The sequence below is a fragment of the Emys orbicularis genome, chromosome 18 (assembly GCF_028017835.1).
Source record: "Emys orbicularis isolate rEmyOrb1 chromosome 18, rEmyOrb1.hap1, whole genome shotgun sequence".
Taxonomy (NCBI): Eukaryota; Metazoa; Chordata; order Testudines; family Emydidae; genus Emys; species Emys orbicularis.
In genome coordinates, this window is record NC_088700.1 from 11324402 (window position 1) to 11350810 (window position 26409).

At 43.7% G+C, this 26409-nt stretch overlaps 1 protein-coding gene across 1 annotated transcript in view; it reads right to left on the bottom strand.

Moving 5' to 3' along the window:
* NUP214 (nucleoporin 214) overlaps positions 1-26409 on the bottom strand; it is an 80517-nt gene that overhangs the window by 7935 nt on the left and 46173 nt on the right. The window contains exons 25-32 of the mRNA XM_065418805.1: positions 25990-26065; positions 25029-25137; positions 17155-17260; positions 14692-14759; positions 11159-12946; positions 9564-9634; positions 8703-8859; positions 2598-2747 (exon numbers count right to left, since the gene is read on the bottom strand). Of these exons, the coding sequence (XP_065274877.1) occupies positions 2598-2747; positions 8703-8859; positions 9564-9634; positions 11159-12946; positions 14692-14759; positions 17155-17260; positions 25029-25137; positions 25990-26065 (2525 nt within the window). The remainder of the gene's footprint in view (positions 1-2597; positions 2748-8702; positions 8860-9563; positions 9635-11158; positions 12947-14691; positions 14760-17154; positions 17261-25028; positions 25138-25989; positions 26066-26409) is intronic.

Below are 26409 nucleotides of genomic sequence, written 5' to 3' on the forward strand. Positions count from 1 at the left end.
GTTCCACATCAATAAATCGCCTACTACAATAACCTGTCAGAAAATCCCATCTCAAGATTTATTTTGAAACTGGAGTTAGAGAATTATCTCCTTTCCTTCAATAAGGGAGGAGAGGGGGAGAATCATTCACTGAAACCACCTATCTCCAACACCCAAGATAAAAGATACAAGGCTGGCCTAATAGGCAGAATGCTTGATACACTATTACACTGAAAGTAGCATTTAGGAGAAACACTGGACGTTGTTACTGAGGCTAGTAGCATCAACTGACAGTATCAGCTACCTCACTTACCCAAAAGCAAAGTCACCACTAGTGCCATGGCTGCCATGTTAAAATACTATCCCATGAAGGACCACTTCTGTAAGGGGTACGTTGGAGCATCATTCTCTGAATTCTATGGCGTCAACCTTTGTATAGCCTTTTCCCAAGGAAATTCCAAATTGCAAAGGTGCCAACTGGAGGAGTATTCTAAGGTTAGATGACAGAATTCTTGTTTTGTCTAACCCTTTGGTTTTCTACTTTTGTTTGGTAATTATCAAGGCAAACACCTTGTTCGGTTGAAACAGACTTCATATCACAGTCACCATTACTCCCAGTGTTTGCAGTGGGCAAATTACCATGGAATAGGAAAAAGGATTAGGCAAGATTTCCAAGAACGTAATAGTCAACAGAACAGCACAGAATCATAGCATATCAGGGTTGGAAGGGACCTCAGGAGGTCATCTAGTCCAGCCACCTTCTCAAAGCAGGACCAATCCCCAGACAGATTTTTACCCCAGTTCCCTAAATGGCCCCCTCAAGGATTGAACCATGTATTTCAGTGTTCACTACAGACTAATTACAGAAGAGAAAGTGCCACATGTGTAACAGCCAGGTCAGACTGATTTTAAAAAAGTAGATCTGAAGCTTTCCTGACTTGGACTTTTTGGGGAAAGTCCCACCAAAGACTCTGGTGCATACAAGGCCATGATGGGTTTATGACAGAACGGGTTACACAAGAAGGGAATTCGGGATCATCAATAGGCAAAAACACCCAGTTCACAATAAGTTCTATAAATCACATTGCATGTTACACTGTCAGTGAGCTATATACGCCTGGCACGAACACTTACAGCTCACTTCCCTACAAATTGCATGGCAGTTTCTGCAATGAACCCTGTGAAGATAAAGTCTACTCAGTGTTTTTGTGCAGTTCAGGTTCTAAATCATTAAGTTTTGAATCTAGCATCTGAATTTCCACTTGCTGGGACCTGTTTTTTGGAAGGAGATAGATGGTACCTGTGACGGTACCTCCCATAAGGCTTTATGGAAATATGCTTAGAATGTGTTTTATGCTACATATGCCATGTAACATATCTCAAAGGTTATGATCTACTGAATGTATTAATCCTATTTGTATGCATGTATCATTTTTGTATTCGAAGTTATGAATGTTGGCTGTGTACTGGCTTGATTTCTAAATAACCTTAGTAGAGCATTTGGTCAGCTCCTGGAGAAAGGAATGTTGAAATTAAGTACCTAATCAAGAAACACTTAAAGGACAATGGATCTTGGAATGCTCCAATCCACATAAGAAGTCTACTTGAGGACGTTCAAGGTAGCATGTAAACAATGGATGCTACCTGTAAAAACAGAGTCATGCATGGACAGGTGACTTGCCCAGGTGACTCCTAAACTCCATCTTGGAGCTCGACTTTGCATAGGAGTGAGGAGGGGGTCTCCACCCACAAGAGAAAGTCTATTTAAACCCCTGGGAGACCCCTCCATTTTGTCTTCAGCTGGCTAACGAGAGAGCCTCTCCACCCCCCAGGATACCTGGAAGAAACTGGAACAAAGGGCAGTGACTGCAATGATTGCTGGATCCAGGCTAAAAGGAGATTAGTCTGTAAAAGGGAGCATTCTGGAACTGGTGAGGATCTTATCTGTATTCAGTTTGATTAGACATAGATTTGCGCATTTTATTTTATTTTGCTTGGTGACTTATTTTGTTCTGTCTGTTACTACTTGGAACCACTTAAATCCTACTTTCTGTATTTAACAAAATCACTTTTTGCTTATTAATTAACTCAGAGTATGTATTCATACCTGGGGGAGCAGACAACTGTGCATCTCTCTATCAGTGTTATAGAGGGCGAACAATTTGAGTTTACCCTGTATAAGCTTTATACAGGGTAAAACGGATTTATTTGGGTTTAGACCCCATTGGGAGTTGGGCATCTGAGTGCTAAAGACAAGCACACTTCTGTGAGCTGCTTTCAGGTAAACCTGCAGCTTTGGGGCAAGTGATTCAGACCCTGGGTCTGTGTTGGAGCAGATGGGAGTGTCTAGCTCAGCAAGACAGGGTGCGGGGGTCCTGAGCTGGCAGGGAAAGCAGGGGTAGAAGTAGTCTGGGCATATCAGGTGGCAGCTCCCAAGGGGGTTTCTGTGATCCAATCCGTCACAGAACCATATGGTGGAGTATCATGCAGGGGCAATACTCATGCATATGATCTTCCATACACTGGGTCTGGGGTGTAGATCTCTGACTACTGAAACACACTACTCAATATCTTACAAGTAAGTGTGGGTGTTTATAGCGGGTTTGTTAATACAATACCTGCTTTGGTTGGACTAGAGAACCCAAAGCCTTGAGCGGCCACGGTCCCGCCTCCAGAACTGAAAGTGCCTGTAGGTTTCTGCTCTCCATAAGATGAGTTGCCAAATCGAAAGGTCTTGGCCCCATTGTTTCCAAATAAGCTAGAGGTATCTAGAGAGATGAAGGATACTCGTGAAGCTCATAAGAGACAAAAAGAAGCACGTTCCCAAAAAGCACATAATGAATATTATATCCAAAATGGCAGTCTATGGAGAGAAACTAAGTTTGTCCTAATCCCTGTTCTAATAATCTGCAATAGTAGCCACTTCATTGTCTCATTCTTCACTGACAACAAGACAGATGTAACTACTGTTATCTCCAGTGTTGACCAGCTGGTGTGATAGTGCAATAAAAAGTAAGTGGAAGTCAATCCTTCAAATAAGAAATTACGGTCACTGGAAACAGTCACTCATGGTGACACAAGTTTACCATCTAGATTTCATGCCTTGAAAAGAATGGTTATGTGACCTAGAATAACTGATTCTTTGAGACGTTGTAGTCACTGTGGATCCTACTGTAGGTGCAAATGCACCTTTCGCACACAAGTTCAGAAACTTTTGAACAGCACCGTCTCTTGGGGCTCTGCATGTGTCCTGTGCCTACTCATGCTCCCGTGAGGGGTGATAAAGGTTGGAGCAGCCACGACCCTCCCTCTGTTCCCTCAATTCGTAGCTCATGTTAGCTGAGGACTCCAAAAGCAGAGATGGAGGGCAAGTCATAGGATCCATACGAATTACAACATCTCGAAGAACCACAGTTAATGTAGGGTAAGTAACCATTCTCTCTTCTTTGAGTAGGTCAGTATGGATCCCACTATAAGTGCCTGGCAAGCAGTATCCTCTTCAGGATGGAGGAGTGCCCGGATCGTCAGTCAACCAGGAAATCTGAATACTGTTCTCCTGAATCTGGCATCGGATCTATCAGCCAAGTCCAATGCATAGTGCTTTACAAACAAGAGTGGATTGTTTCACCTAGCAGCCTTGCATATGCGCATTCTGGCACATTTTGGAAACAAGTCGAGGATGTTGCCTGAGGTCTGGTAGACTGATCCTTGAGGGACAGTGGGGAGCTCATAATAGTGCGATATACTGAGTTACCCTCTTTGGGATGAAATAACTGAGACTGGCGGGCTCCAGTAGCACCAACAGTACAATGGTGGCGGATTGTACTGATACTGGCCAGACTGGGTGGCACATCCACTGCAGGTGCTGCGCTCAGCATGACGCGGTGTTTGGGGTCTCTCTGTCCTGGGGTCGGTGCCGAGGACGTCCGTCTCATCTATGATGCCAAGGAGGTGCCTGTTGGTGCACGCGCTCCCGGTGCTGACATGGCTCTTTTTGATCTCCTCTCTTCACTGGAACCAGAAGTGAGCCTTGTTGCTGAGGCATTTGCTGAAGAAATGCTCCTTGGTTCCACCTTGGATGAGATCTCCCCGAGGTCTGAGGCCACCTTCATGGATTGCTCCAGGACGTGCAGTTTGAGCCTTACATCCCTTGATTTTTGGCTGCAAGAAGAGGAGCAGCAAATGGAGCATTTATCAGCAATGTGTCCTTCCCTGAGGCAGAAGAGACATCAGCTATGCTTGCCCATTGGGGGCAACAGACGGTTGCCTGAAGGGCAGGGTTTAAACCCTGAGGCTTAGCGTTTCCACTTCCAATGGTTGTACAACCTCGCTCTGCTGCAGAGTGGGTCTCCCCCTACAGTCTCTTCTCTCTTCTGCCCCCTCCCCCCCACTCTGGAAGGTCCAACTAAATGGTAAAATCAATAACTCAACTAACACAAGTGAGGAACAGTTTTCATAATAGTTTTTTGAAGCTCAGACAAATGCTGAAGCAGGTCAGACCCTCGCTAGCTTCCGCCTCACCACCATGGGTGGTAAGAAGGGACAGAGGGACTGCTCTACCTGTTAGGCACCCTTACAGGGGAGCACAAGGAGGCATGGGGTGCATACATGGCTGATGGACACAGCTGTTCCAAAGATTCCAAACTCACATGTACACATCGACATTGGGATCCACACTGACAAACACTTGAAGAAGAACTAAAGATTCTTAAAAAGCAACAAAGAGTCCTGAGGCACCTTATAGACTAACAGATGTATTGGAGCATAAGCTTTCGTGAGTGAATACCCACTTCGTCAGACGCATGCCTCACGCAGACGCATGCATCTGACGAAGTGGGTATTCACCCACGAAAGCTCATGCTCCAATACATCTGTTAGTCTATAAGGTGCCACAGGACTCTTTGTTGCTTTTTACAGATCCAGACTAACACAGCTACCCCTCTGACACTAAAGATTCTTAGCCATTGTGGCAGGAAGAGCCAGGATTTCTTGACATGACACACTGCAGTCTAACTTGCAGCTGCACTTGTGCTCTTACAGCCTCACTGGCTAAACAGGGCCTGAGGTTTTTATCTTCCATGAGACAGAACACAGTTTATGGCTTCAGTAGTCAAACGACCCTGAAGGGTCTAAGTCCTTCTTTGGTGAACTATTTGTTTTCCATTAGCATGAAGATTAATTTTAAAGTTAGAGATGGGTGAACTTGCCAGGACAAACAATTAGCCACAGCCTTTAATGCTGGTGGACTGTTAAAAAGGTACGAAGGGACCAGATTACTTTTTAAGTGGGTTTAAATGGTCCTTTCAACTTTACAGAGCTAATGTGGCTGCTTCCCTCTCCTCCCTACTTCCACCTGCTGGCAACTGCATTGCTCCCTTTCAGCCAGCCTACCCACTAGATCCCTCTTCTCCTATTTCCCTGCTAGCTGCTGGACAAATTTACAAGGGAAAAAGAATAAAGACACTCGAAGCTCCTAATTTAGTAAAAGGTACAGTGGATAAGAAAAAAGGCTTCTAATTTTGTTTAAATATAGATGTACTTGTTAACATGCTTATGCAGACCACTGAACAGTCTGCAACAGATACATGCAAAAGGTTATAGTACTCCAAGTATTCCAAACTGATTTTCAATTCTGGAGACTGGTGGGCATGATAGTCAGTTTCACAGGGAATTATAAAGACCAGCTAGTTCAGAAAACTCAAGACTAATGCAATTTTAGTCCGATAGCCCTGACAATACAAAACTTTACACTAACAGCCAATAATTTGAGCCTGGCACTAACTATTAGATCCAGAGGCAAATTTCTGAGGAATCGGATTAGCTTTTTCCCACTCCTCAATACACACAAACATCTAAATTGCCTACTAAATCCTTAGTAGCCTCCAGAGATTCTCTCTGTTTTGATATTTCATGACCAACACAATGCAGATTCCTAAAGAAATGAAAAATCACCCCTGTACAACTGGCCTTTAAAAGGCATCTTAAAGGGTGCATATGCCTTGCAATGACTCTCTGAACAGGCTTAAAGTCAGCCCCCAAGACAGAACAGCTTGTCCAGGAGTAACACGTTGAATAGGTTTAAAAACCCCCGTCTTTTTACACCATTAACTACATTTGTTGCCCTGTAAAACATCCATGTGAATTAAATGCATTCTGAGATTTCATCATTTCTTTGATATCTCATCTTGCATGTGAAAAGTGACTGAAGGCCTGTGAAATTTTGTGTCAAAGATTTAATATATTTTCTTATGCATACAGAAATGCATCTGGAGGAAAATGGCGTCTCAATATTACACTGCTCATTTCTACTGACTTAGTTACACTCAAGCCCACGATCCTTAGCTATTTGTATGACTAGGATTTGTTCTCCTATTGATTTATGCAGATCAGTGGATTGAAATCCTCTTGCCGTGAAAATAATTCACCTCTCCCTCCGCTACTCACTCAATCCCCATGCACCAGTTGCTTGATTAGTAAATAGATTTCTGATAGTTTGTTAATTAATAAAATGAAGTTAACGTACTTTCCATTTGAGACACACATTGGGACTCAAGTCCTGAAGGTAATAAATTTTGGCTTTGGCATTAGAGAGAAAAAGGCGCCCACTCCAGCTGCACACACAGTGCGGTACTAACAAGGTTGTGTTTGAAATGACAGACTTGCCTTCGCAGGTAAAGTAGTGTTACTGCTTCCTTAATGGGTCAAAAATGCTACTGCACCTAAATGGGGAAAATCTAAGGATCTTGCTTAGACCAGGGAGGAGGGGGGAGAAGGGTGGAAGGAGGGAGCAAAAGGACACAGATCACCCAAACTGTATTCCAAGGAGTAACATCTGAAATGCAAGTTAGATGAGACTGGATTTCATGCCATTGTAAACCTCTATCTAGATTTTTATACTGTGTTCTTCATGTAGTATCTGAGCACATTACAAAGTAAAATATTCAAACAAGAGGACAAGTCTTTGGTCTTGCTCCCTCCCTCCTCCTGCCCTTTCCCAAAGGGATATTAAGATCAAGTTTTCAAAAGTTACTTAGGAACCTACATCCTGTTGACTTTCAAAATACCTAAGTTACTTCTGAAAGTGGCTGTAAGTGCTTTTAAAAATGTTATCCCTGCTAACCAGTGGCAGGAATCAAACTATACACACAGCACTTCAAGAACCACAACCCAGCAATGTGTGAGTTGAACTTTCCACCAGAAGGTGGTTTTGGCCTTGAAAAATGTACAAGCCTGTATAGTAAACAACTCCACTTTGATGGGCAGTCACCCTGGGGGAAAAGTGGGTCATTAAATGACCCGTGCATTTTATGCTTATGAAAGTAAGAGCTATTTAGAAGGGCATGTCAACTTGTCTCTTCAGTACAAGTCAGGAGAAGGTCCTTAAAAATCAAACTATGCTGAATTCAATACCGTAAAAGAGAAGAGGCTAGCACTTGGAGATGCGTGTAGATATGCATGTCAGAAGGCTGCATGGCTTGCTGTAGATTAGACTGTAGTTAACAGGCCCCAACTAAATCTCCACAGAAAGCTGTGTTGCAGAGCATCCCTCACTTCCACTCAATAGCTCCCACTTTCAAGTTTCCTTTTTCACTTTTACTCAGACACTAAACGCGCGCTCTCTCTCTCTCTCTTTATAAAATCTGAACTATAATTTCTCTCTAAATTTGAAAAGCAAAACCTTGTTGGGTGAAAGGGGGAGGACTGTCTGCAGCTATATGACCCAGCTACACTAGCTTTGAAATGTTTTGAAGTGGACCAGAACACTTGTCCAGAATGAGTGCAATTATACTGGTACTGGAAATGCTTATGAATTGTTAGAGGCACCTAAGGGTGTGCACATCCATATTGTGTTAAAAAAAAAAAAAAAAAAAAGAGAGATCCAGCCTCCTGACCCAACAGTGGAGATGCTAGTTTTCTAAAGCAGAAGGGACTTCACCGTCTTTCAAGATAACCTCATTTTCCATCCTTGCTTACTCATTCCTAGATTTGAAAGTAAAATCACCAGTATCACCTTTAGTCTATGGATTAAAAGAGACGGGATGTTTGTACAGAACTGCCTGGGATCTGAATAGTAAGTGGATTCATACATTGAATACATCTGTTGTATTTAAGTGCAGTGCTCCTGCTTGGCTCTTAAATATCTTGTATATCACATCCATATGAAAACGACTGCTAAGATACCCTGAGAAAGGCAGGTTCCTGGCTCCTCTACCACTAGTAGCAAGAATAAATATTTTAATAAGAATTTTTGCATAGTTTCCAGCTACAAAATGACAGATCAACAAAAGAATGCAAGAAATCAAAATCACAGGAAAATAGAGTGGTAACTGTGGGACTCTGCAATAAGTAAAAAATACTGCAGAGGAGAAATAAACAAGGTTTTAACATCCAACTTAAAAGTTGAAGTTCACTGGTAAGAACTTACAGCACTGAATTTTTAAGAATTATATTTTGGTACTGAAAATCCCTACAAAATATGCACGCTGTTTTCAGACTTCTCTCTGTGCACATGGCTGTTTATTTGGAATATTTCCCTGTTCATTTTGCACAAAACTGCAAAGGAAAGGTACAGCGCCCCCCTTCCAGCACATCCCCCTCCAACCACTTCCCTCTGTTGCTTGGTAGGTCTTTCATGCTATCATGGAAATTCCCCAAGGACAAAACTACCAGCACAAAAGCAAGATGGGAGCTCAGTACATTTTATACTCATTTCCTTTACTTACTCTGGGAAGCTGCAGATCCAAATCCTCCAGTGGCAGAACTGAAGGGGTTTTTATTGGCTGCATCCTGGCTTGGCTTTCCTCCGAGGCCACTGAAGAAACCTCCACTTCTTCCACCACTTCCAGACCCAAACAAATTCCCACTGGAAGTGGATGATTGCTAAAAAACAAACAAAGGGCACCCGGCAAGAAAGCATTATAGGTCGCTGTAAAAAAAGCACATATATGCAGCTGATTTTGACTGACCTATTTCTATTCACAATAGTGATACAAAAGGGATGAGAAGCTAACAAGGTGGTCTCCTAAGGTTGAACAAAATCAGCATCTGCTTAGGTCTCTCTCAAGCTTTACTGACCCTGGAGAATTGTACCGTTGCAACTTGCACCAGGTTGGACACACTAGGGCAAGCTGCAATGGTGCATCACATCCACACTAGCCACCTTGTCTCTCGTCCACATAGTGCAATCCCTGCAAGTATTGAAGGGCCTACCACTGTTGCACCTAGCCAACAATTCCATACACAGCTCACCGGCCCTTCCCTGGAGCAGGTGCATAATGAGTCAATGGTATGCGTGTTGACACCTGTTCACACTGTTTTGTTCTGTTGTCTGTTTCAAATGGTTCTGTCTTGCACAAGAGTCCATGCATGCCACAGAAGGGGCAGAGGCTATGTCCTCTCACTCAGATGCCATAGTGGTACATCCCTGAATAATCAAACATTACTGATATAGCCTTGGATAGTTTTTATTTATTGACTACAAAACAGGTTCTATTTTGCTAGCTACAACCAAAGTTCTTTGGACCAGTCTATTTGCAAGTACAGGGCCCTGCCATGTACACAGAGACAACACACATAGTAGTTACCTGGCCAAAGACAGCGCCCCCAGTGTTGGCTGCCTGTCCAAACACGGAACCTGTGTTGCTGGAACCAAAACCTGGCCAAAGAAGAAAGGGAAAAGATGCTCCGATATAATTCCATCTCGTGCAATACTATGGTACCAGACAATTTAAAAGGGATTGCCATTCAGTACTTCAGAAGAGAGTAATACAGAGACTCCAGTAAAAAGGAGCAATGCACTTCAAGATCCAAATGATACTTCAGTTTTAACTTTATAATAACGTAAAGGTTATCACCAAATGGAGCTGGAGTGACTAGGTACATACCAACACATGAATGGTATAACACATAAGGGTAAATGTTATTTGCATTTTATTTGAAAGTTATTATCCCCTCTCCCCCATTTAAAACAAACAGGAAATAAAATCTGTTTTAGTGTTTGGGCTGTTGCTAACAGTACTGAATTTCCGATTGGATTTCTGTTAACGTCACTGTAATGCTGCAATCTATGAACAAATGCTGTAGGATTTTGATTTCCCTCGTGTAGAGAGGATCTGAGCTTTGTTACCTAAAGATTCCAGTTAAAGATAATGAAATGTTTTGATTAAAAAGAACTCCCGACTCCATTTCCCAGTTCACTTAAATACATACTTTGTAATAAGATTTGCAGTTTCTATAATTAGAAGCACCTTCCTTTAGCAGGAGTTCACTTCCCCCAGACTTAAGTATTCTTTATTACTATAGTTAATGCAAGAGGCAGGTCTCCTACACTCCCATCTGTTATAATTAAATTAGTCTAATTAGCTTTATTGGAAATACATTTTATCTAATATTACTTTGCACTTAGCACCGTTCATTCAAGGCTCTCAGAAGGCTATAACCCTGCCTGAACAGAAAAGCCATTTGCTTTAGTAACATAGGTAACAAGACAAAGACTGGCAAACAAGGTTCTGGCCTGTGTAAATATTCAATTTATCTGCACAGGCAGGGACTCTGAAGCCACATTTCCCCTCTTGTTTATTTGCAAGACATTTCATAAAGCAAAAGCATACTTAGCTAGGTGACTAGATCCTCATTACCCACTGCTCTGGGGTGGCTAAAGGTATCTGGTTTAGGCCCTCAGCTCCTGATGTAACAGTACATCTATATGCTCTGACTGCATGTATGCAATACAGTTCGCTTAAGAGGGTTCTTCAGCTGTATTAATTTCCTCACTGTTACAGGCTTACCTTAGATCTCTGTTTAATGTAATGCTCTGAAGTCCTTAAATAGCCATTTAATTCTTTGTAATTTGAGACTACAGTGAATCCAAAACACTTGAATTATTGGTCAATGAGCAGCACAGTACACTGCTCAGAATCATGTCAAGGTATAGTTAGGAATGGGAACCTAAACTGGAACTTCTTTATTTAAACAGAGCTTCCACTGAAACTATTAGGATTAAAGCAGAATGTTTAGCTTCCAACTGCAGGTCTCACACATACCTTTGGAGTTGCTATGTCCACTGCCAGCAGAAGGCATCAAAATTAGTCCTAGTTTTTCCTAGGAAATACTGCTCACCTACCTCAACCTGACAGCTGTATTCTAACTAGACTACCCCATTATCACCACTCGTTCTTACCTGAAGCTTGACAGAAGCTGAATCCAGAAGATGATGTAGTGGTGGTGGCAGTAGCGTTGTTACCAAACACTGATCCACCCTGTCCAAAGCCAGCACTCTGCCCAAAAACTGGAGCACTGCTTTGCCCGAATAGTCCACCACCAGTGCTGGCAGATGGCTGGCCGAAAGAAAAAGAACTCGGACTGTTGGTGCTAGATGGTGCTCCAAAGACATTCCCACCGCTTGAAGTTGCAGTGGAGGAAGACGGCTGGCCAAAAACAGGCATTGTCCCAAACCCAGTTTGAGTGAAGGTAAAACCAGTTGAAGAACTGCTTGCTGGCTGTCCAAAGGCTGGTGCTTGCCCAAATGCTGGTTGACCAAAGCCACCTGCAGCTGCTGTGCCAAAAGCAGATGCGCCAAATCCTGAGCCAGCTCCCTGAGTAGTAGCTGCAGTGGTGGAGACAGTGCTGCCAGTGTGTTGACCAAATGGAGAAGATGCTATGGTAGCTGCTGTTAGCTGTCCAAAAACAGGAGTGGAAGGGGTGGTGGTTGTGTCACCAGCAGGCTGACTAAAGGCCGAAGAAGAACTGGAATTTGGAGGCTGAGAGAACACTGAGGAACTTGAAGAAACAGTCCCAAATACAGAAGTACCTACAGCTGGGCTTTGAACAGATGTACCAATATCTGTGGTGGTAGCCAACGTGCTTGTAATTTCTGCAGAAGGGGCGATGACAACATCTGCTGCAGCTGTGGTCACTGAAATGTTCTGGTCCAGTGGGGCAGAGGTAGAGACTGGAGGAACTGCCTCTGCCTTAGACTCAGTAGCACAGGTAGCTGTAGAGATTGTATCTGTGGAAGGAGTCAAGGAGGTGCTAGGACCCTTAACATCTGCATCTCCTGCTATAGACTGAGATAAAGCAGGTTCGTCTTTAACAGAATCGGACAGCTGTAATTGTGGTTGGGGTATTTGTGGCTGAGAAGTTAGAGGTGGAGACACAGTTGTTAGTACTTCATCTTCAGGTGGCTTTTCAGACAAAGGTGGTAGCTTGACATCCCCTGCACCATTACTAGAAGCTGCTGGGGATACAGCAGTTGGCGCTGAACTCAAAAGACTTCCAAATGACAGGGATGCTGAAGTGGGGAGAGTTGCAGGTACAGAGGTGGATGTTGTGATACTGTTTGCTTGTGGAAGGCCAAATGAAAAAGCAGGCTTGCCGCCACCTGAAGATCCTCCAAGACTAAATACCCCAGAAGACCCTGTGCTGGTTAACTGGACATTGCCAAATATGCTGCCTGTGGTATTTGTGCTGACTGATGTGGATGCTGTACTGGTGGCCATGACTAATGTTGAAGTGGCTTCCACAGGTTTCCCTAACTGCAGAGGGCTGTTAAAGGTAAATCCAGAAGGTATTGTGGATGTTTTAGTTGGCTGTCCACCAGCAACGTTGGTAGATGGAGCTTTAACATTGACTTTGGTGTTATCATCTGCTTGACCAACCCTTAATCCTGAGAAGCTCCCAAGAGTTTCCCCAGCCATATTACTCTGAAATAAATTATCTCCTGGCTTTGATGGAAGGACTTCCAGTTTGCCAGAGGTTGTGGAGGAAACAGAAGTGGCAGTCGGGGCAGGTTTGCTGTTCGTCTGGGTGGCATCTACAGAAGAGCCACTTGTCATGGAGACTCCTGAAACGTTGGCTGGCTTGACGGACCCAAAGGTAAATGAGCTCTCAGGAACTGTTCCAAATTTAGTACCCCCACCAAGTGAAAATGCGTCAGGCTGACTTGACTCTTTAGCAGGGGCTGTCACTGCTACAGAGACAGAAAAGGAATTAAAATGAGTTACAGGTTGCAACGCTCATTTATCATCTGTATAGTACCAGCATGCTGAGTGCTTTACAGACAGGTATGAAGAAAATGCTCCTACCTCAAAGACTTTACAGTCTCATGACTATCAGATGATTAACTATCCCTGCCACTTTCTCAAGCCCTGCTTTCATGAGAGTAACAATGGCTATATCTGAGGCCCATTTCATTATAGATAGGGCTATAGCCATTTTACGTGCTCTTACTTCCTTCATTTTTCAACAGTTATAATTATCTAACTAAAAAGCCCACTCTCTTTACTACAGTACACCTTGCAGTTACCACCACTTTTTATACCCTTTATGTACTTAGCAAAAAGTTCTGGCATGCAGTGAAGAACTGGTAGTCTAAAGCAGTGGCTCTCAGCTAAGGTTGGGTCACAAAGCTGTTTTCTGGAAGTTGCAAAGTTTTCTACAGAATTAAGTCTTTTTATATAAAATCTTAGCTATATAGAGAGCATTAGCCACTTTTATCTAGTCTATTCTAATCTTTGAAATACTGAAGAAAAGCTCCCAAATGTAATAACATTTATTCAATATATAGTTATCAGAATGTGCAATTTAGTATGCAGAAAATTTTCAGTCTGATTGTATATTTTATACATTTCATCACATTTATATGCCTTGACTGTAAATGCCTACTTTGGACATACATATATGGTACAATATCCTTAAATTATCTATTAGTTTTGTGGTATTTAGACAGACAGAGCGTAAGAAACTTGACATGGGGATCAGCCAACAAAAAGACCAAGTAGTTTTGGGACCATTGAGAAGCCCTAATTTCTCTTCTCTGCCCTTATTGACCCATATTTTTTTAAATAAATTAAAAAGGTCAAAGTGATACAGATTAATAAATACTAGTAACAGACATTGAATTAGTATGACTTATTTCCTCATGAAACTTTAAGGTCTTTACCAATTTTCTTCACTCAATTCCCATCTCCACCATCAATAGCTAACCAAAGCTAGGGTACTCTTGCTGGCCCAGGGAAAGTATCATGAGGAACTGAAATTACTCGTGTGTAATGCAGAGCACTACCAATAGTTCATTAGGCCTGTTGAACCTTCCAATCCCCCTTCACCACCGTTATTTATCCACATTTGTAAGACCTTGATCTGGAAGTTGAAGATTAAATGAAATCAGTTCTTCCCCCTTGAAAGAGATGGAATAATTGCACACTGATACAGCAGGTGCTCTTCCATCCAGGTAGTTATTGGTAAATATTATCTACCAAAGGATTAAGTAGGAGAGGCAGCCTGCCTGTTTTTCACATCAGCTTCTGAGAAGCATGCGGCTATAAACCATTCCAAATCACTCACCATGGACACGTTCTACTTAAGGCTGATGGCACTTGGCAGCCAGCCACCTATACCTATGCCATTTTAAAGCCTGCAGATTAAAGATAGTAGAGGAAATAATTTCAGATACTGCCCTTTTCATATGCTAATACTTCACTAGATGTTCTTGGGAACAAGTATTTTGCTTACTCTTAATTGAAAGGCACGTGGCCTGGATTCCTGCATATTACATGGCTTAATCCAGCATACGGATACAAAACACAACATTATTGCAACTACTGCAGTTTTAACAACAAAAAAGCAGCAACAGAACACAATTGTATGCATGAAGAAGGCATTAAATATTCATCTAGAGGAGAAATAGAAAAGATGTTATTTCACACAATTTACCTTGTGAGGCAGAAAGGCTGGGTGGTGTTGATGCAGTGGACGTGGCTGCACCAAAATTAAACCCAGTCCTAGGGACAAAAAGAAAAAGGGACAGAAGATATTTAGTTTATAGAGTATTAATACTTTCTTCCTCATGACTGACTAACAGCCAGTGAAACCCAGATTCCCAGCACAGGGGTGTACAAAATCAGGATTTGTGTACATGTGGGTATGTATCCCTGCTTCCCTCCTGCAAACCGGTTATGACTGGAAATACTTCTGTACAGCAATTGACACATGCAGGGAGAATGGCTTACATTTGTTTCCCTACATATGACAAAGCTCTTAGAAAATTATAGACAGAAAGAGTTCAGTTCAATTCAAGACCCTTCTGACCACTTCATCTTCCCATGTCCTTTCTCCTCTGCTGTTTTTGCTCCTCTCTTCCATTCACTGTTAGGAAAGGCTCCATACAATAAGTTGACTTAGCAGAAAATGGATCTGGAAGAGACTAAATGGCAGCAGCAGCTACAGGAAGCACATGGATTTATTTAAAATCAAGTGACAACCTTAAAGCCAAATGATTTTATATAGAGAGACTATGGGATAATTATATGCTCTTTATTACCACTCATGAAGGAGGAAACCATCCACATTATATACATTAAAAGATTATTCCACAACTCAGTTAATAATACAAACATACTTTAAGGAGGGAAATTCTTGAAATCTATATGCAACTAAAATTAGATTAAAATATAATAAAGCCAGCATAATGAGGTCTTGGATCCTTCGGGGAACCTAAAAGCCTGCAGGAATTTCAGCATTCTGGCCACTTCACCCTGAGTCTCTGTGACAGATGCTGCTGCAGCTTTAGGAGAAAGTCTGGGTTGTTTCATTACACTCTGCTGGCACAATCACAGAGGTTCCACATCCAGCAGATGCACTCTAGGCTATGACAAGGGGGCTGTAACTTGAGAGGGTTTCTGATTTTCTCTTTTATATTCAAATTTCAACTTCCTCCTTTAAAGTTTAAATACCTGGGTCCTTTGAAGAGTGCAACAAGTCAAAATGCTTACGTGTTATACCCAACATACAGATTAATAAACTAAGGCAAGAGGGATTAAGAGACTAAAATCATAGAAGTGGCAGTCTGCAACAGAACTCGGAAAGGGAATTCCCAAACCTCTGTTTTAAAATACTTCCCTACACCTGCTTCCAAAAAAAAAAAAAAAAAAAAGAAATTCACCTGAATGCGTAAATACACACAGAATATCTATTTTACTTGCCTTCGCCAAGTAAATTTAAAAAATATATATGTGTTTATAAAATGGTTTTATTGTCTCACCCTTGAAGCATTTTAGAATAAAGGTTATAACGTGATAACACCGTGCTTTTATCTCATTATAACACATGACTCACTGTGTGTTATTGCTTATGTAACAGAAATCACCAGATGGCATTGGGACTGTAGTCACCTCTATGAGTGGATTACTTTTCAAGTCACAATATGGCATTCATGCTGTTGTGTCTTTTTTAACTTCAGTGAGTTCAAACTGGACTGTCTGTCCAGATTTCCAGCCATAAATGGAAATTTCAGTGCTTGTGTGTATCAGAACCTTGTTAGCGTGTACACCCTCCCTTTTGTAATGGACATCTGTATAACCCAGGGTTAGAAAAATTAACTGGAGAACAAAACCTATCAGCAAAGGTTACAAGGATAGTCAAAGGTTAGCCCAGATCCCCTGCCTCTCAATTTTAGCCTCTGGAAGAGGAAACTTCAGGCCTTCTCAACAGCTAGGAGCTGAAGATTTGAAGGTTCATTCTCTCATGTTCTTGTCCTAGCTTCTAGGAAAGCTCCACTGTTACTTCTCTGTCCTGGCTGGATAAAGAGGTGATAAGAAAGCCAGATCCATTTTGTCTGTCTTCTTCACAGAGAAGTGACTATCCCCCAGCATGTTTTCTTCTGCCCCCCTCCAAAGGGGAGCACTCTACTCTACACTTGTCTGAAGCACATAGGTAGAGAATGGTGTCTCTGCTGCACGTTTGGGAGGCAGAGAGTGAATTCAGTTTGCCTGACCATCAGGTTGGTGCTTTAACCACTAAATACACTACCACATTTACAACCTCAATTAAACCCTTGGATTTCAACCCAACGGATTCAAACCCGGCTAATGCCATGCTGCCAACCAGCCACCCAAAACCTATGAACAGAATTCCTCATCCACTTTTCCTGATGGAGAATGTTTACAGCAAAATAAAATTGTGCCAAATTCCCACAGCCCTTCTACGAACCACGTAAGCCTTGCCAAGCCCTTGACTGGAGCCATTAGCTTCAGTTACACACATACTGATAGAAAATTCTTATAATTAATTACAGTAGCTATTTTTCATTGCTACATAGCTCACTGATATTATTTGCTGTAGCAGCATTATAGTACTTAGAAGATATATTATACAGAAATAAAAAGGCTCATAACAGACCCCAATGAAGAGAATGAAAATGTCTGGTTAAACTGTGCAGCAGCCACTGGAGTTGAAGTCACTGTAGGAGAGGTCACAGCTGCAACTGCTTTTGCTGTCCCTTGCCCTAGGGTTACAAGAACAACAAAAGTTGCAGAAAACAGCACATACAAAACCAGTGCATCATCTTTTCACCTTCAGGTCCCCGTAAGTATAGGCCTGTCATGTCATGTGCTGTAGCTAGAGAATCTTTTAGGCCAAGCCCAGCAGAGTTGTCACATATCTGATGGACCATGTGCAGTATCAAAAGGAAAAGAGCATTTCACAAACACATATTGTGTCCTATTGCACAAACTGGAAACACAACAGAAAACAAAAGTCTTGCAAAATTCTAACAACATATCCTCAGGAAGTGCGTTTCAGTTTTATTTTATTTGACACATACATAAAAGTATTAATGCTACTAGTGCAAGACTGCAGATCATTTGAACCATTATTTAACAAAATTGAAGCAATAATTTGTATCTGACTAGGAGCAAAGTTAATGGTCACATTCTCTCATAAGAGAATAAATATTATAGCGCAAACAAAATCTACCAAGAGATCCTTGACAGTGTTCCCTCCTGAAACCATCACCATAACAACCACTGTTCAAATACAGAGAAGGTACTATCAAATTCAACATCTGACATTTTCAACTAACATTTTAAGAGGTTTGTGGTTTTTTTTAATGTATTGTTTTGTTATGTGAAATGTGGTTCCTGACTACTTTTATTAGCTCTATTCTCGGATTAAGAAGCAACCTACATCTATGGATTAAAGGGAATATTTCATGAGTATCAACGATGCGATGGATTTCAGAAATTTATGCAAGAGGTTTTATAAAAACCCATACCCATTTCAAGCACTGCTATCTAATGCATGCATGAAGATCAACTCCTCCTGCCACCACTGATTTCCTCTTTTCTTTATACAGTGAAACAACCAAGCATCGCTGTAATGCTTAATCTTCTCAGCCCCATCCCATTTTACATTTTGTTAGAGGGAAAAGGGGCACTAATTTGGAATTCTCAAGCTCCATGTAACTGAACAATCTTAAGTGATACTGTAGTTTGAGGTATTCTTGTCTATGGCGGTAAAGGATGAGTACTAGGTGATCTGCCTATCAAAAAGAGATCGATCTTCTAAATACTGACTTTTCAGAGGCTACAGGCTCTTGTTACTTGATGAACCTAGATCCAACCCCCTCCCAAAAACATAACCCCCAACCCCCTCCAAGTTTTAACTGCTCTTAACCTTTATTTCTTAAGAGCAAGATGGCTCCTTATTTTGAATCCTCTTGGCACCAAGGAAATGGAGAAGCCAGAGCTGCTATTGAGAAGTCACTGGAAACAACTAACAGAAGAGCGGAGCGGGATTCTAGTCTGGAATAACTTCAGAAAGAGGTCTTGCTCCACACAGAAGGCTCACTCTAATCCTAATCTTTGCAAGCATGCACACACTTATCTAGTTATTTACTTTTATCTAATTTTTACAACAGAAACAATGTTGAAGTGAATAACGCAGGAGACAAGTAACATTGTGGGGATTTTTCTGCAATAGCTGCTTCTTCCTACTCCATGAATCCCTTTTCTACACCATATTTCATAATTCTTCTAGCAGTCCCTTCATATGGATTTCTAGACATGATTTAGCTGTGCACTGAAAAACAACGCTGATTAACAGTCTCTAGAGTATCCCCAAACTGATTTGCAAAAGCCAGAAGAGCCTGGAGGGAGAAAATGTTTGACAGTCCCTTTGATCACATCTGAGCACAAACCTCAGAAGTCATAGAAAACCAACGGTGCAGTCAAATGGATTAGTGATTAATTCATGCTGAAGTACATTCAACTACTATTTAAAGCCATTTGCAACGAAATAACCTTGTCTCATTTTCTAATAACTAACCCAGAACTGCCAAGTTCCAGGTATCAGAGTGCTATGTGCCAACTGCTTGCCAGGTTCCTCTTTCAGCCTACATACCATACGGGATGGTTGAACTAGGTAGCTACAGTAGAATAGATTAATGCCCACCTACTACCCATCACTTCTTCACTCTTAGGCCATATCTACACTACAAAGTTAAGTCAACTTTATGTAAGTTGACATCGAGCCTCCGATTTAAGCAAGTCGATCCTGCGTGTTCACACTGTGCTCACTGGGTCGGCAGAGTGCATCCTCACTAGCCTGGCTTGCACTGATGCACGGAGCACTGTACTGTGGGAAGCTATCACACAGTGCACGTAGCCAAGTGGAATTTTGGGTTGGGCTTGCAATGGCTTATGGGACCAAAACATTGGCACGGGTGGTTATGGAAACATGGCATTAGACTCCTATTATGCACTTACCTCCCTCCCTCCCTGAAATCAATAGCAAACAAACCAAGCCTTTTTCATGCCTTTTTTCGTAAGCCTGGGTGCCTGCGCGGATGCCATAGCACGATAAGCACGGACCCTGCTCAGCTGTACACTACTGTTGTGAGCATTACAAACACCCCGCGCCTTATCCTGCAGTATTTACACAGCCAATACAGGAGTCGCCGCATGGAACAATGTGATGCCACGCAAGCAGCTCTGCTGGAAGACGGAGCGGAGCAATTTACAGTTGCTGGCAACAGTCACGCATCACCTTGACACGGTTGAACGCCATTTCTGGGCCTGGGAAACAAGCACTGACTGGTGGGACCTCTTCATTATGCAGCTATGGGATGATGAGCCGTGGCTGCAGAACTTTCGAATGTGTAAGGCCATTTTCCAGGAACTGTGTGAAGAGCATTCCCCAGTCCTGAAGCGCAGCAATACTAAAATGATAGCTGCTCTGACAGTGGAGAAGCAAGTGGCAACAGTTCTGTGAAAGCTTGCAATGCCAGATTGCTGTCGGTCAGTGGGGCATCAATTTGGAGTGGGTAAATCTACCGTGGGATCTGTTGTGATCCAAGTTTGCAGGGTCATTAACAGACTTTTACTAAGAAGGGTAGTGATTCTGGGCAACGTGCAGGACATAGTGGATGGTTTTGACGCGATGGGGTTCCCTAACTGTGGTGGGGTGATAGATGGAATGCATATCCCTATCTCGGCACCAGACCACCTTGCCAAAGAGTATATAAACCGAAAGGGATACTTCTCAATGGTGTTGCAAGTGCTGGTGGATCACAGGGGCTGTTTCACCAACATCAACATGGGATGGTCGGGAAAGGTGCACGATACGCGCATCTTTAGGAACACAGGTCTGTTCAGAAAGCTGCAAGCAAGGACTTTCTTTCCAGATTGCAAAATAATCATTGGTGATATTAAAATGCCAATCGTGATCCTGGGAGACCCAGCCTACCCCTTACTCCCATGGCTCATGAAGCTGTACACCAGCAGCCTGGACACCAGTAAGGACCAGTTCAACCATAGGCTGAGCAAGTGCAGAATGGTGGTGGAATGTGCCTTTGGATGTTTAAAAGGTCGCTGGTGGTGTTTGCTTACTAGGTTAGATCTCAGTGAAAGCAATATCCCCATTGTTATTGCTGCCTGCTGTGTGCTCCATAATATCTGTGAAATAAAGGGAGAAAAGTTTTCACCCAGATGGGGGGGTTGAGGCAGATCACTTGACAGCCAATTTTGAGCAGCCACACACCAGGGCAATAAGAACACATCGAAGGGCTCTGCATCTCTGTGAGGCTTTGAAATCAAGTTTCAGCAATGAGCCAGCGTAATGTGACACTTATCTGTGTTGTTCCTTACCAAACTGTCCCCTCCATTGCATTTTCTCCCCTGTAAACTCCACCCTCACATGTTGAATGAATAAAGAGCCTTTTCTCCGCTATCCGTTAAGTTTTATTATGCACACAAACACCCAGACAGCAAAGAAAAGTAAGAACCTGAGGCAAAAGGGCTGATAACACTGGGGAGAAACAAGGAAAGCTTGCTTACAGATGCACTGCAACAACAATCAAAGGTGTGGGAATGGGCGCCTTTTGGTCCTTGTACCCTCCCCTGATGTTGAGTGCAAGGGATACCAAACGTCCCTCTCCTCCCCACACCCCGCCTCATAGGACGTTTGGGGGAGGAGGATGTAGAACTGGGCGATGATGGCAGCAGGTTCAGCATAGGCTGTAGAGGGACTCTAGCATCCATTTGCCTTTCTTGAACCTCAACCAGACGCCTCAACATGTCTGATTGCTCCTTCATAATCCGCAGCATCTCTTCCTGCGTGGCACGCTCTTTTCCCCTGCATGCTCTTCTGTCCTCCCTGTCCATGTCTAGGTTCTCGGACAGCGTAATCCTCCATGCTCTGAGCTCTGTCTTGTCACGCTCGGAGGCGCGCATTAACTCATTGAACATGTCCTCCCGAGTCTTTTTTCTGCCTTCTAATCTGGGAAAGTCTCTGCCCCGGTGTGGAGGATGCGCCAATGGACAAGGTTTCAGCTGCAAGGAATGCAATGCACAAGGGTAGCATGGACAGTGCGTGCATCATTTCTGGTGTTTTGTTTTGTTTTTTAAATAAAACGACACCCTTGAATACACTTCCCTGCAAGCCACAACGTAATCACAACCGCTGGCTATTGCAAGAGACTGTTTGCTGCTCCATTCATGGTGAGTAAGGCCATGAGGCATGGGCGAGAGGTCTTGTGCTGCTGCTTTTGTGAAGACATCCTTGGGATCACAGGTTGGAACTTGAGAAAAGCCCCCTTTCCCCCTAGCAACCTGGACGGTGCTTGAGGACAGGCACCAGGGTAAAGCCCCCCAAATAGTTTGGCTATTTACAAACTATTTTACGGGTCGGGGGGGGGGGGGGCGGGAAGGGAGACAAACAGGAAGTCACCCCCCTCCCTTTTTTTCAATGCTGCTTGCAACACACGGTGATCCCTTCCAATCACAACCACGGCACGTTTGGGAAAGTGTGATTGTGACACCCATATTTCACTAAACGGGGGGTGGATTACTAGTTGAATTGTTTGCGGTTTAAGGGCTAGCATTGAAAACTTCCCGTTTCCTCTAGGTGAGCCTATGCGATATCACTCTCCTTAGGGTAACAGAGGAGGCAAAGGAGCAGATTCTGCAAGCATCTGGATACAGAACTGGTCCTTATGCTGCAATGCTGTGTGCTGCAATGATGACAGCAGAGTTAATACTCGAGTGGCATGGGAAAGCGTCCTACCATGGTGGACGAAATAAGGCAGCCCTTCCCAGAAACCTTCTGCAAAGGATTGCAGAGTACCTCCATGAAAGCTTTCTAGATTCCCGGGCCATCCCCATGCACATAAAGAGTCTTTTTCGGACAGCACCCTCTGCATAGCTGGAGTGGCCACCGATACCCATTACATCTACTTTTTTGTTCCAATTAAACATAAAAAATAATAGCATGTAACCCCTAGAGTTTGATTGGAAATGTGTACTCACCAGAGGTGCCTTTCCCAGCATCATGCTCCGCCGCTAACTGGTCCTGTGTAGGGATGGGCTCCAGGGTTAATAACAATTCTTGGCTGTCGGGGAGAATGGATCCTCCACTTGCCTGCCTCACATTCTTGTCCTCCTCAACAATGTCCTCCTTGTTGTTGCTCGAGGACGCCCAGGGCTCTTGGGAGGTATCTACGGAGCGTTTTGGGGTAGTGATGGGGTCACTGCCGAGAATTGCATGCAGCTCCTCATAAAAACGGCATGTCTGTGGGGCAGAACCAGAATGACTGTTCGCCTCCTTTGTCTTCTGGTACACTTGCCGAAGCGTCTTTATTTTCATGTGGCACTGCTGTGTGTCCCTGGTGTAGTCCTTCTCCCCCATGCCCTGCACAATCTCCCCTATGCCCCGTATGATCTTGACACAGATGTCAGCGTTTCTTCTGCTGGATCGGAGCTCTGCCTGTACAGACTCTTCTCCCCACACAGCAATAAGATCTAACACCTCCTGTGTACTTCATGCAGGAGGGTGTTTGCGGCCTTGAGTCTCCATGATCAGCTGTGCTGGCGAGCTCTCCACGCTGATCAAACAGGAAATGAAAAATCAAAAGTTCCTGGGGCTTTAACAGGGGAGCGGCTGTTTCCTGTGTACCTGGCTGACATGCAGTGGAGTTGAAAGTGCTCTCCAAAGTGGTCACAGCAGAGCACTGTGGGACACCTCCTAGAGGCCAATTCATTCGAATTACACAACACAGTGTCTACACTATCCCCATGTCGACCTGTGGATGTCAAATCAAGCACTACACCTCTCGCGGAGGTGGAGTAGAGAAGTCGACTTTAACAGGCCACTTAGCGGCGGAAGGGACTTGGTAGCGTAGACACACTTTATTAGATCGACTTAACATGGCTTATGTCGACCTAAGTTTGTAGTGTAGGCCAGGCCTTAAACATGGAACCACAAAGTCCATTCATGTGTATCTTCTCTTTGAAGGCAGCAAACAACTATTGTATAAAGATACGTGGGCAATTCCAAACTCTGCATGGTCTCAGTAGAAATTAACACTGATCTCTGAAACATTCTTGTGTATATTCTTGATCATATTTCAAACTATTGGTATAGTTGATAATTGTAAGGAGGTCTGCAGTAGCCCTTAAGATAGGTAACTTATCAACTGCCTAACATGGGTTATTCTGGTTAATACCCAAAGATTCAGAAATTAATAGGGGACAATATTACTGTTACCTCTAGACAAGGATGTCATTTTCGCACTTCAGTGGAAGTCCTTTACACAATCTAAGAGCTTGCCTACATGCATGGCAAGCCAGGGTGTGAATCTACAGTGCACCAGCTTGCCACAAAATCATCTCGTGTGGACGCTGCTACAGTGCAGTGAAAATCCCAGAGTGCAGCTGAGCATACCGCACTTTCAAGCCCTAAACAGGCTTCCGTTTTAACTGATTTTTTAAACACACCAGTGTCCAATTCAGATACTTCAAACATTTACAATTAAAGGGAACACACAAGCTAAATATTAAGTGTAGTCACCTTGATTCCAGAATGAAAAAGGAACTTTTTCAAGGCAGAATTTTAGACAAAAACCATGTGGATGGGTTGAGTTTTGAGCAGCTGTTCCATTTATCTTTTGTACCTTTGCTTTTAAAACTCTCTCTCTCTCGCTCTCTAGACCGGGGTGAGCAAACCACGGCCTGCGGGCCAGATCCGGCCCGTCAGGGCTTTGGATCCGACCCGCGGGATTGCCACCCCTGTGGTGCTGCGGGCCCCATGCTGCTCCCGGAAGCGGCCAGCACCACATCTCTGCTGCCCCGGGGAGAGGTGGGGGGGAAGGGGCGGAGCAGAGAGCTCCTTAACCGGTAGGCACAGCCCCCTGCAGCTCCCATTGACCGTGAATGTGGAACTGCGGCCAATGGGAGCTTCAGGGGAGGTACCTGCAGGCAAGGGCAGCGCATGGAGCCCTCTGCCTCCCCTCCCCCAGGGGCCGCAGGGATGTGGTGCCAGCCGCTTCCCGGAGCGGCACGGCACAGGGCCAGGGCAGGCAGGGAGCCTGCCTTAGCCCCGCTGCCACCCCGGAGCCACTCAAGGTAAGTAGCACCGGACCAGCGCCCGCACCCCAAACCCCTCCTGCACCCCCACCCCAACTCCCTGCCCTGAGCCCCCTCCCACACACACAGCACCCCCTCCTGCACCCCAACCCCCTGCCCTGAGCCCTTTCCTGCACACCGCACCCCCTCCCACGCCCCATGCTCCCTCCTGCACCCCAACCCCCTGCCCCAGCCCTACATTCATGGCCCTGCATGCAATGTCCCCACCCAGTTTGCCCACCCCTGCTCTAGACTGAAATAGTAAGAGGCCAGTCAACAGAAGTTGAATCAGTGTCTTGATTTCCCCCCCCCTGTGCTATGAAGGACAGGCCTTCTCCCATTCTTGTTTCCATCTCAACAGAAATGACAACTGACCTGAGATTTTGTTGCCAGCTGATATTTGACCAGCTGTAGTAGTGATGGTACATGGTATGGATGCAGATACAGGTGAAGACTGTGCCTTAAGTGAGCTGGTTAGAGACCCCTAAAAATACAAACACCCCAATGTAAATATTACTTCAATGCCCGAGCTGTCAATGCCCGAGCGTATAATGACCCCCCCCCCCCTTTTTTTTTTTAAAGTTACTCCGTGTAATTTTGAGGTGGATTTGGTGTCCAAAAAAGGAAAGGAGCACTATATCTAGCTAAAACTAGGAGAAGCTGGCCAAAGCACCTGCCAACACTAGCAATGCATCCTGTCCTAATCTGCAGTATTCCCCTTCCCATTACAATTGTGAGCCCACACATAGCTCTACAAAACTCAATAGAGAGTCCATACTCAACTCTTAATGAGTCTCCAATCTAGCCCAGCAAACCTCTGTTAATGCAGTTCTGAGGCTCTACTGAACAAAGACTGACAATGTTAATATTTTGGGATGTGGATGACCATTAACCTGTTACAGTATCTAATCCCCCAGTAGGAAAGGTTTTATGGAAAATACTGGATGCAGAGAATTATTCTTTCCCCTGATTTCCCCACCAGCCTCTGTTTTTGCATCAACTCGGAATGTCCGTTAACTCAGTTAACACTATCTCCCTCATTGTTCGTTTCAGACTGACTAGACAGCCCTGATGCGGCAGTAAGACCATGGCCACTTGCAGCCCGCAAGCTATTTTCAAAAACAATACAAAAGCAGTAGAGTTAAGAGACATAATACAGATATGTCTGGCACTATCCAGTCAGGGTCACAGATTAAGCAGTGGTTTGAAAGGAATGCAGGATAGAGATTGTGGAAAGGGACTGCAAGACAACCTATTCAACAGCAGCTGAAACAGAGTGGTATAGCATCTGCCCGGCATAGTGCTTAATAGGTAAAAGATAAATATCAAGAGATACCTGCTTGGCTTGATTTGTAGCAACTGTAGCCAAAACTTGGTGGACTGCTTGGGCTGCAGACTGAGGTACGGAAGATCTAAAAAAAGATTTAATGAAAGGCTAATTTAGTAGCAGGTCTCTCCCCAAAGCATCAACTTTTGAGAAGTCCAGTACAGCATTGACAGCAAAGATTCTGAACACGTGATTCTAGCAAAACCCAAAGGAACAAATCAGATTATGGAATAAACCTCTTAAATTAATAAGCCTCATTTAACAGAGAGTGCCTGCAAGTGTGTCTAAAGCACTAGACTTAAGTGATCAAGTCTCCTTCACACCCATTTATGTCACTGAATAGAAGGTAGTGAACCCCTCTCTATTTCAACAGGGAATTGAAGAAAGAATCAGCAGGTCAGGGGATTGTGTGTGTTAAACACCAGGCAT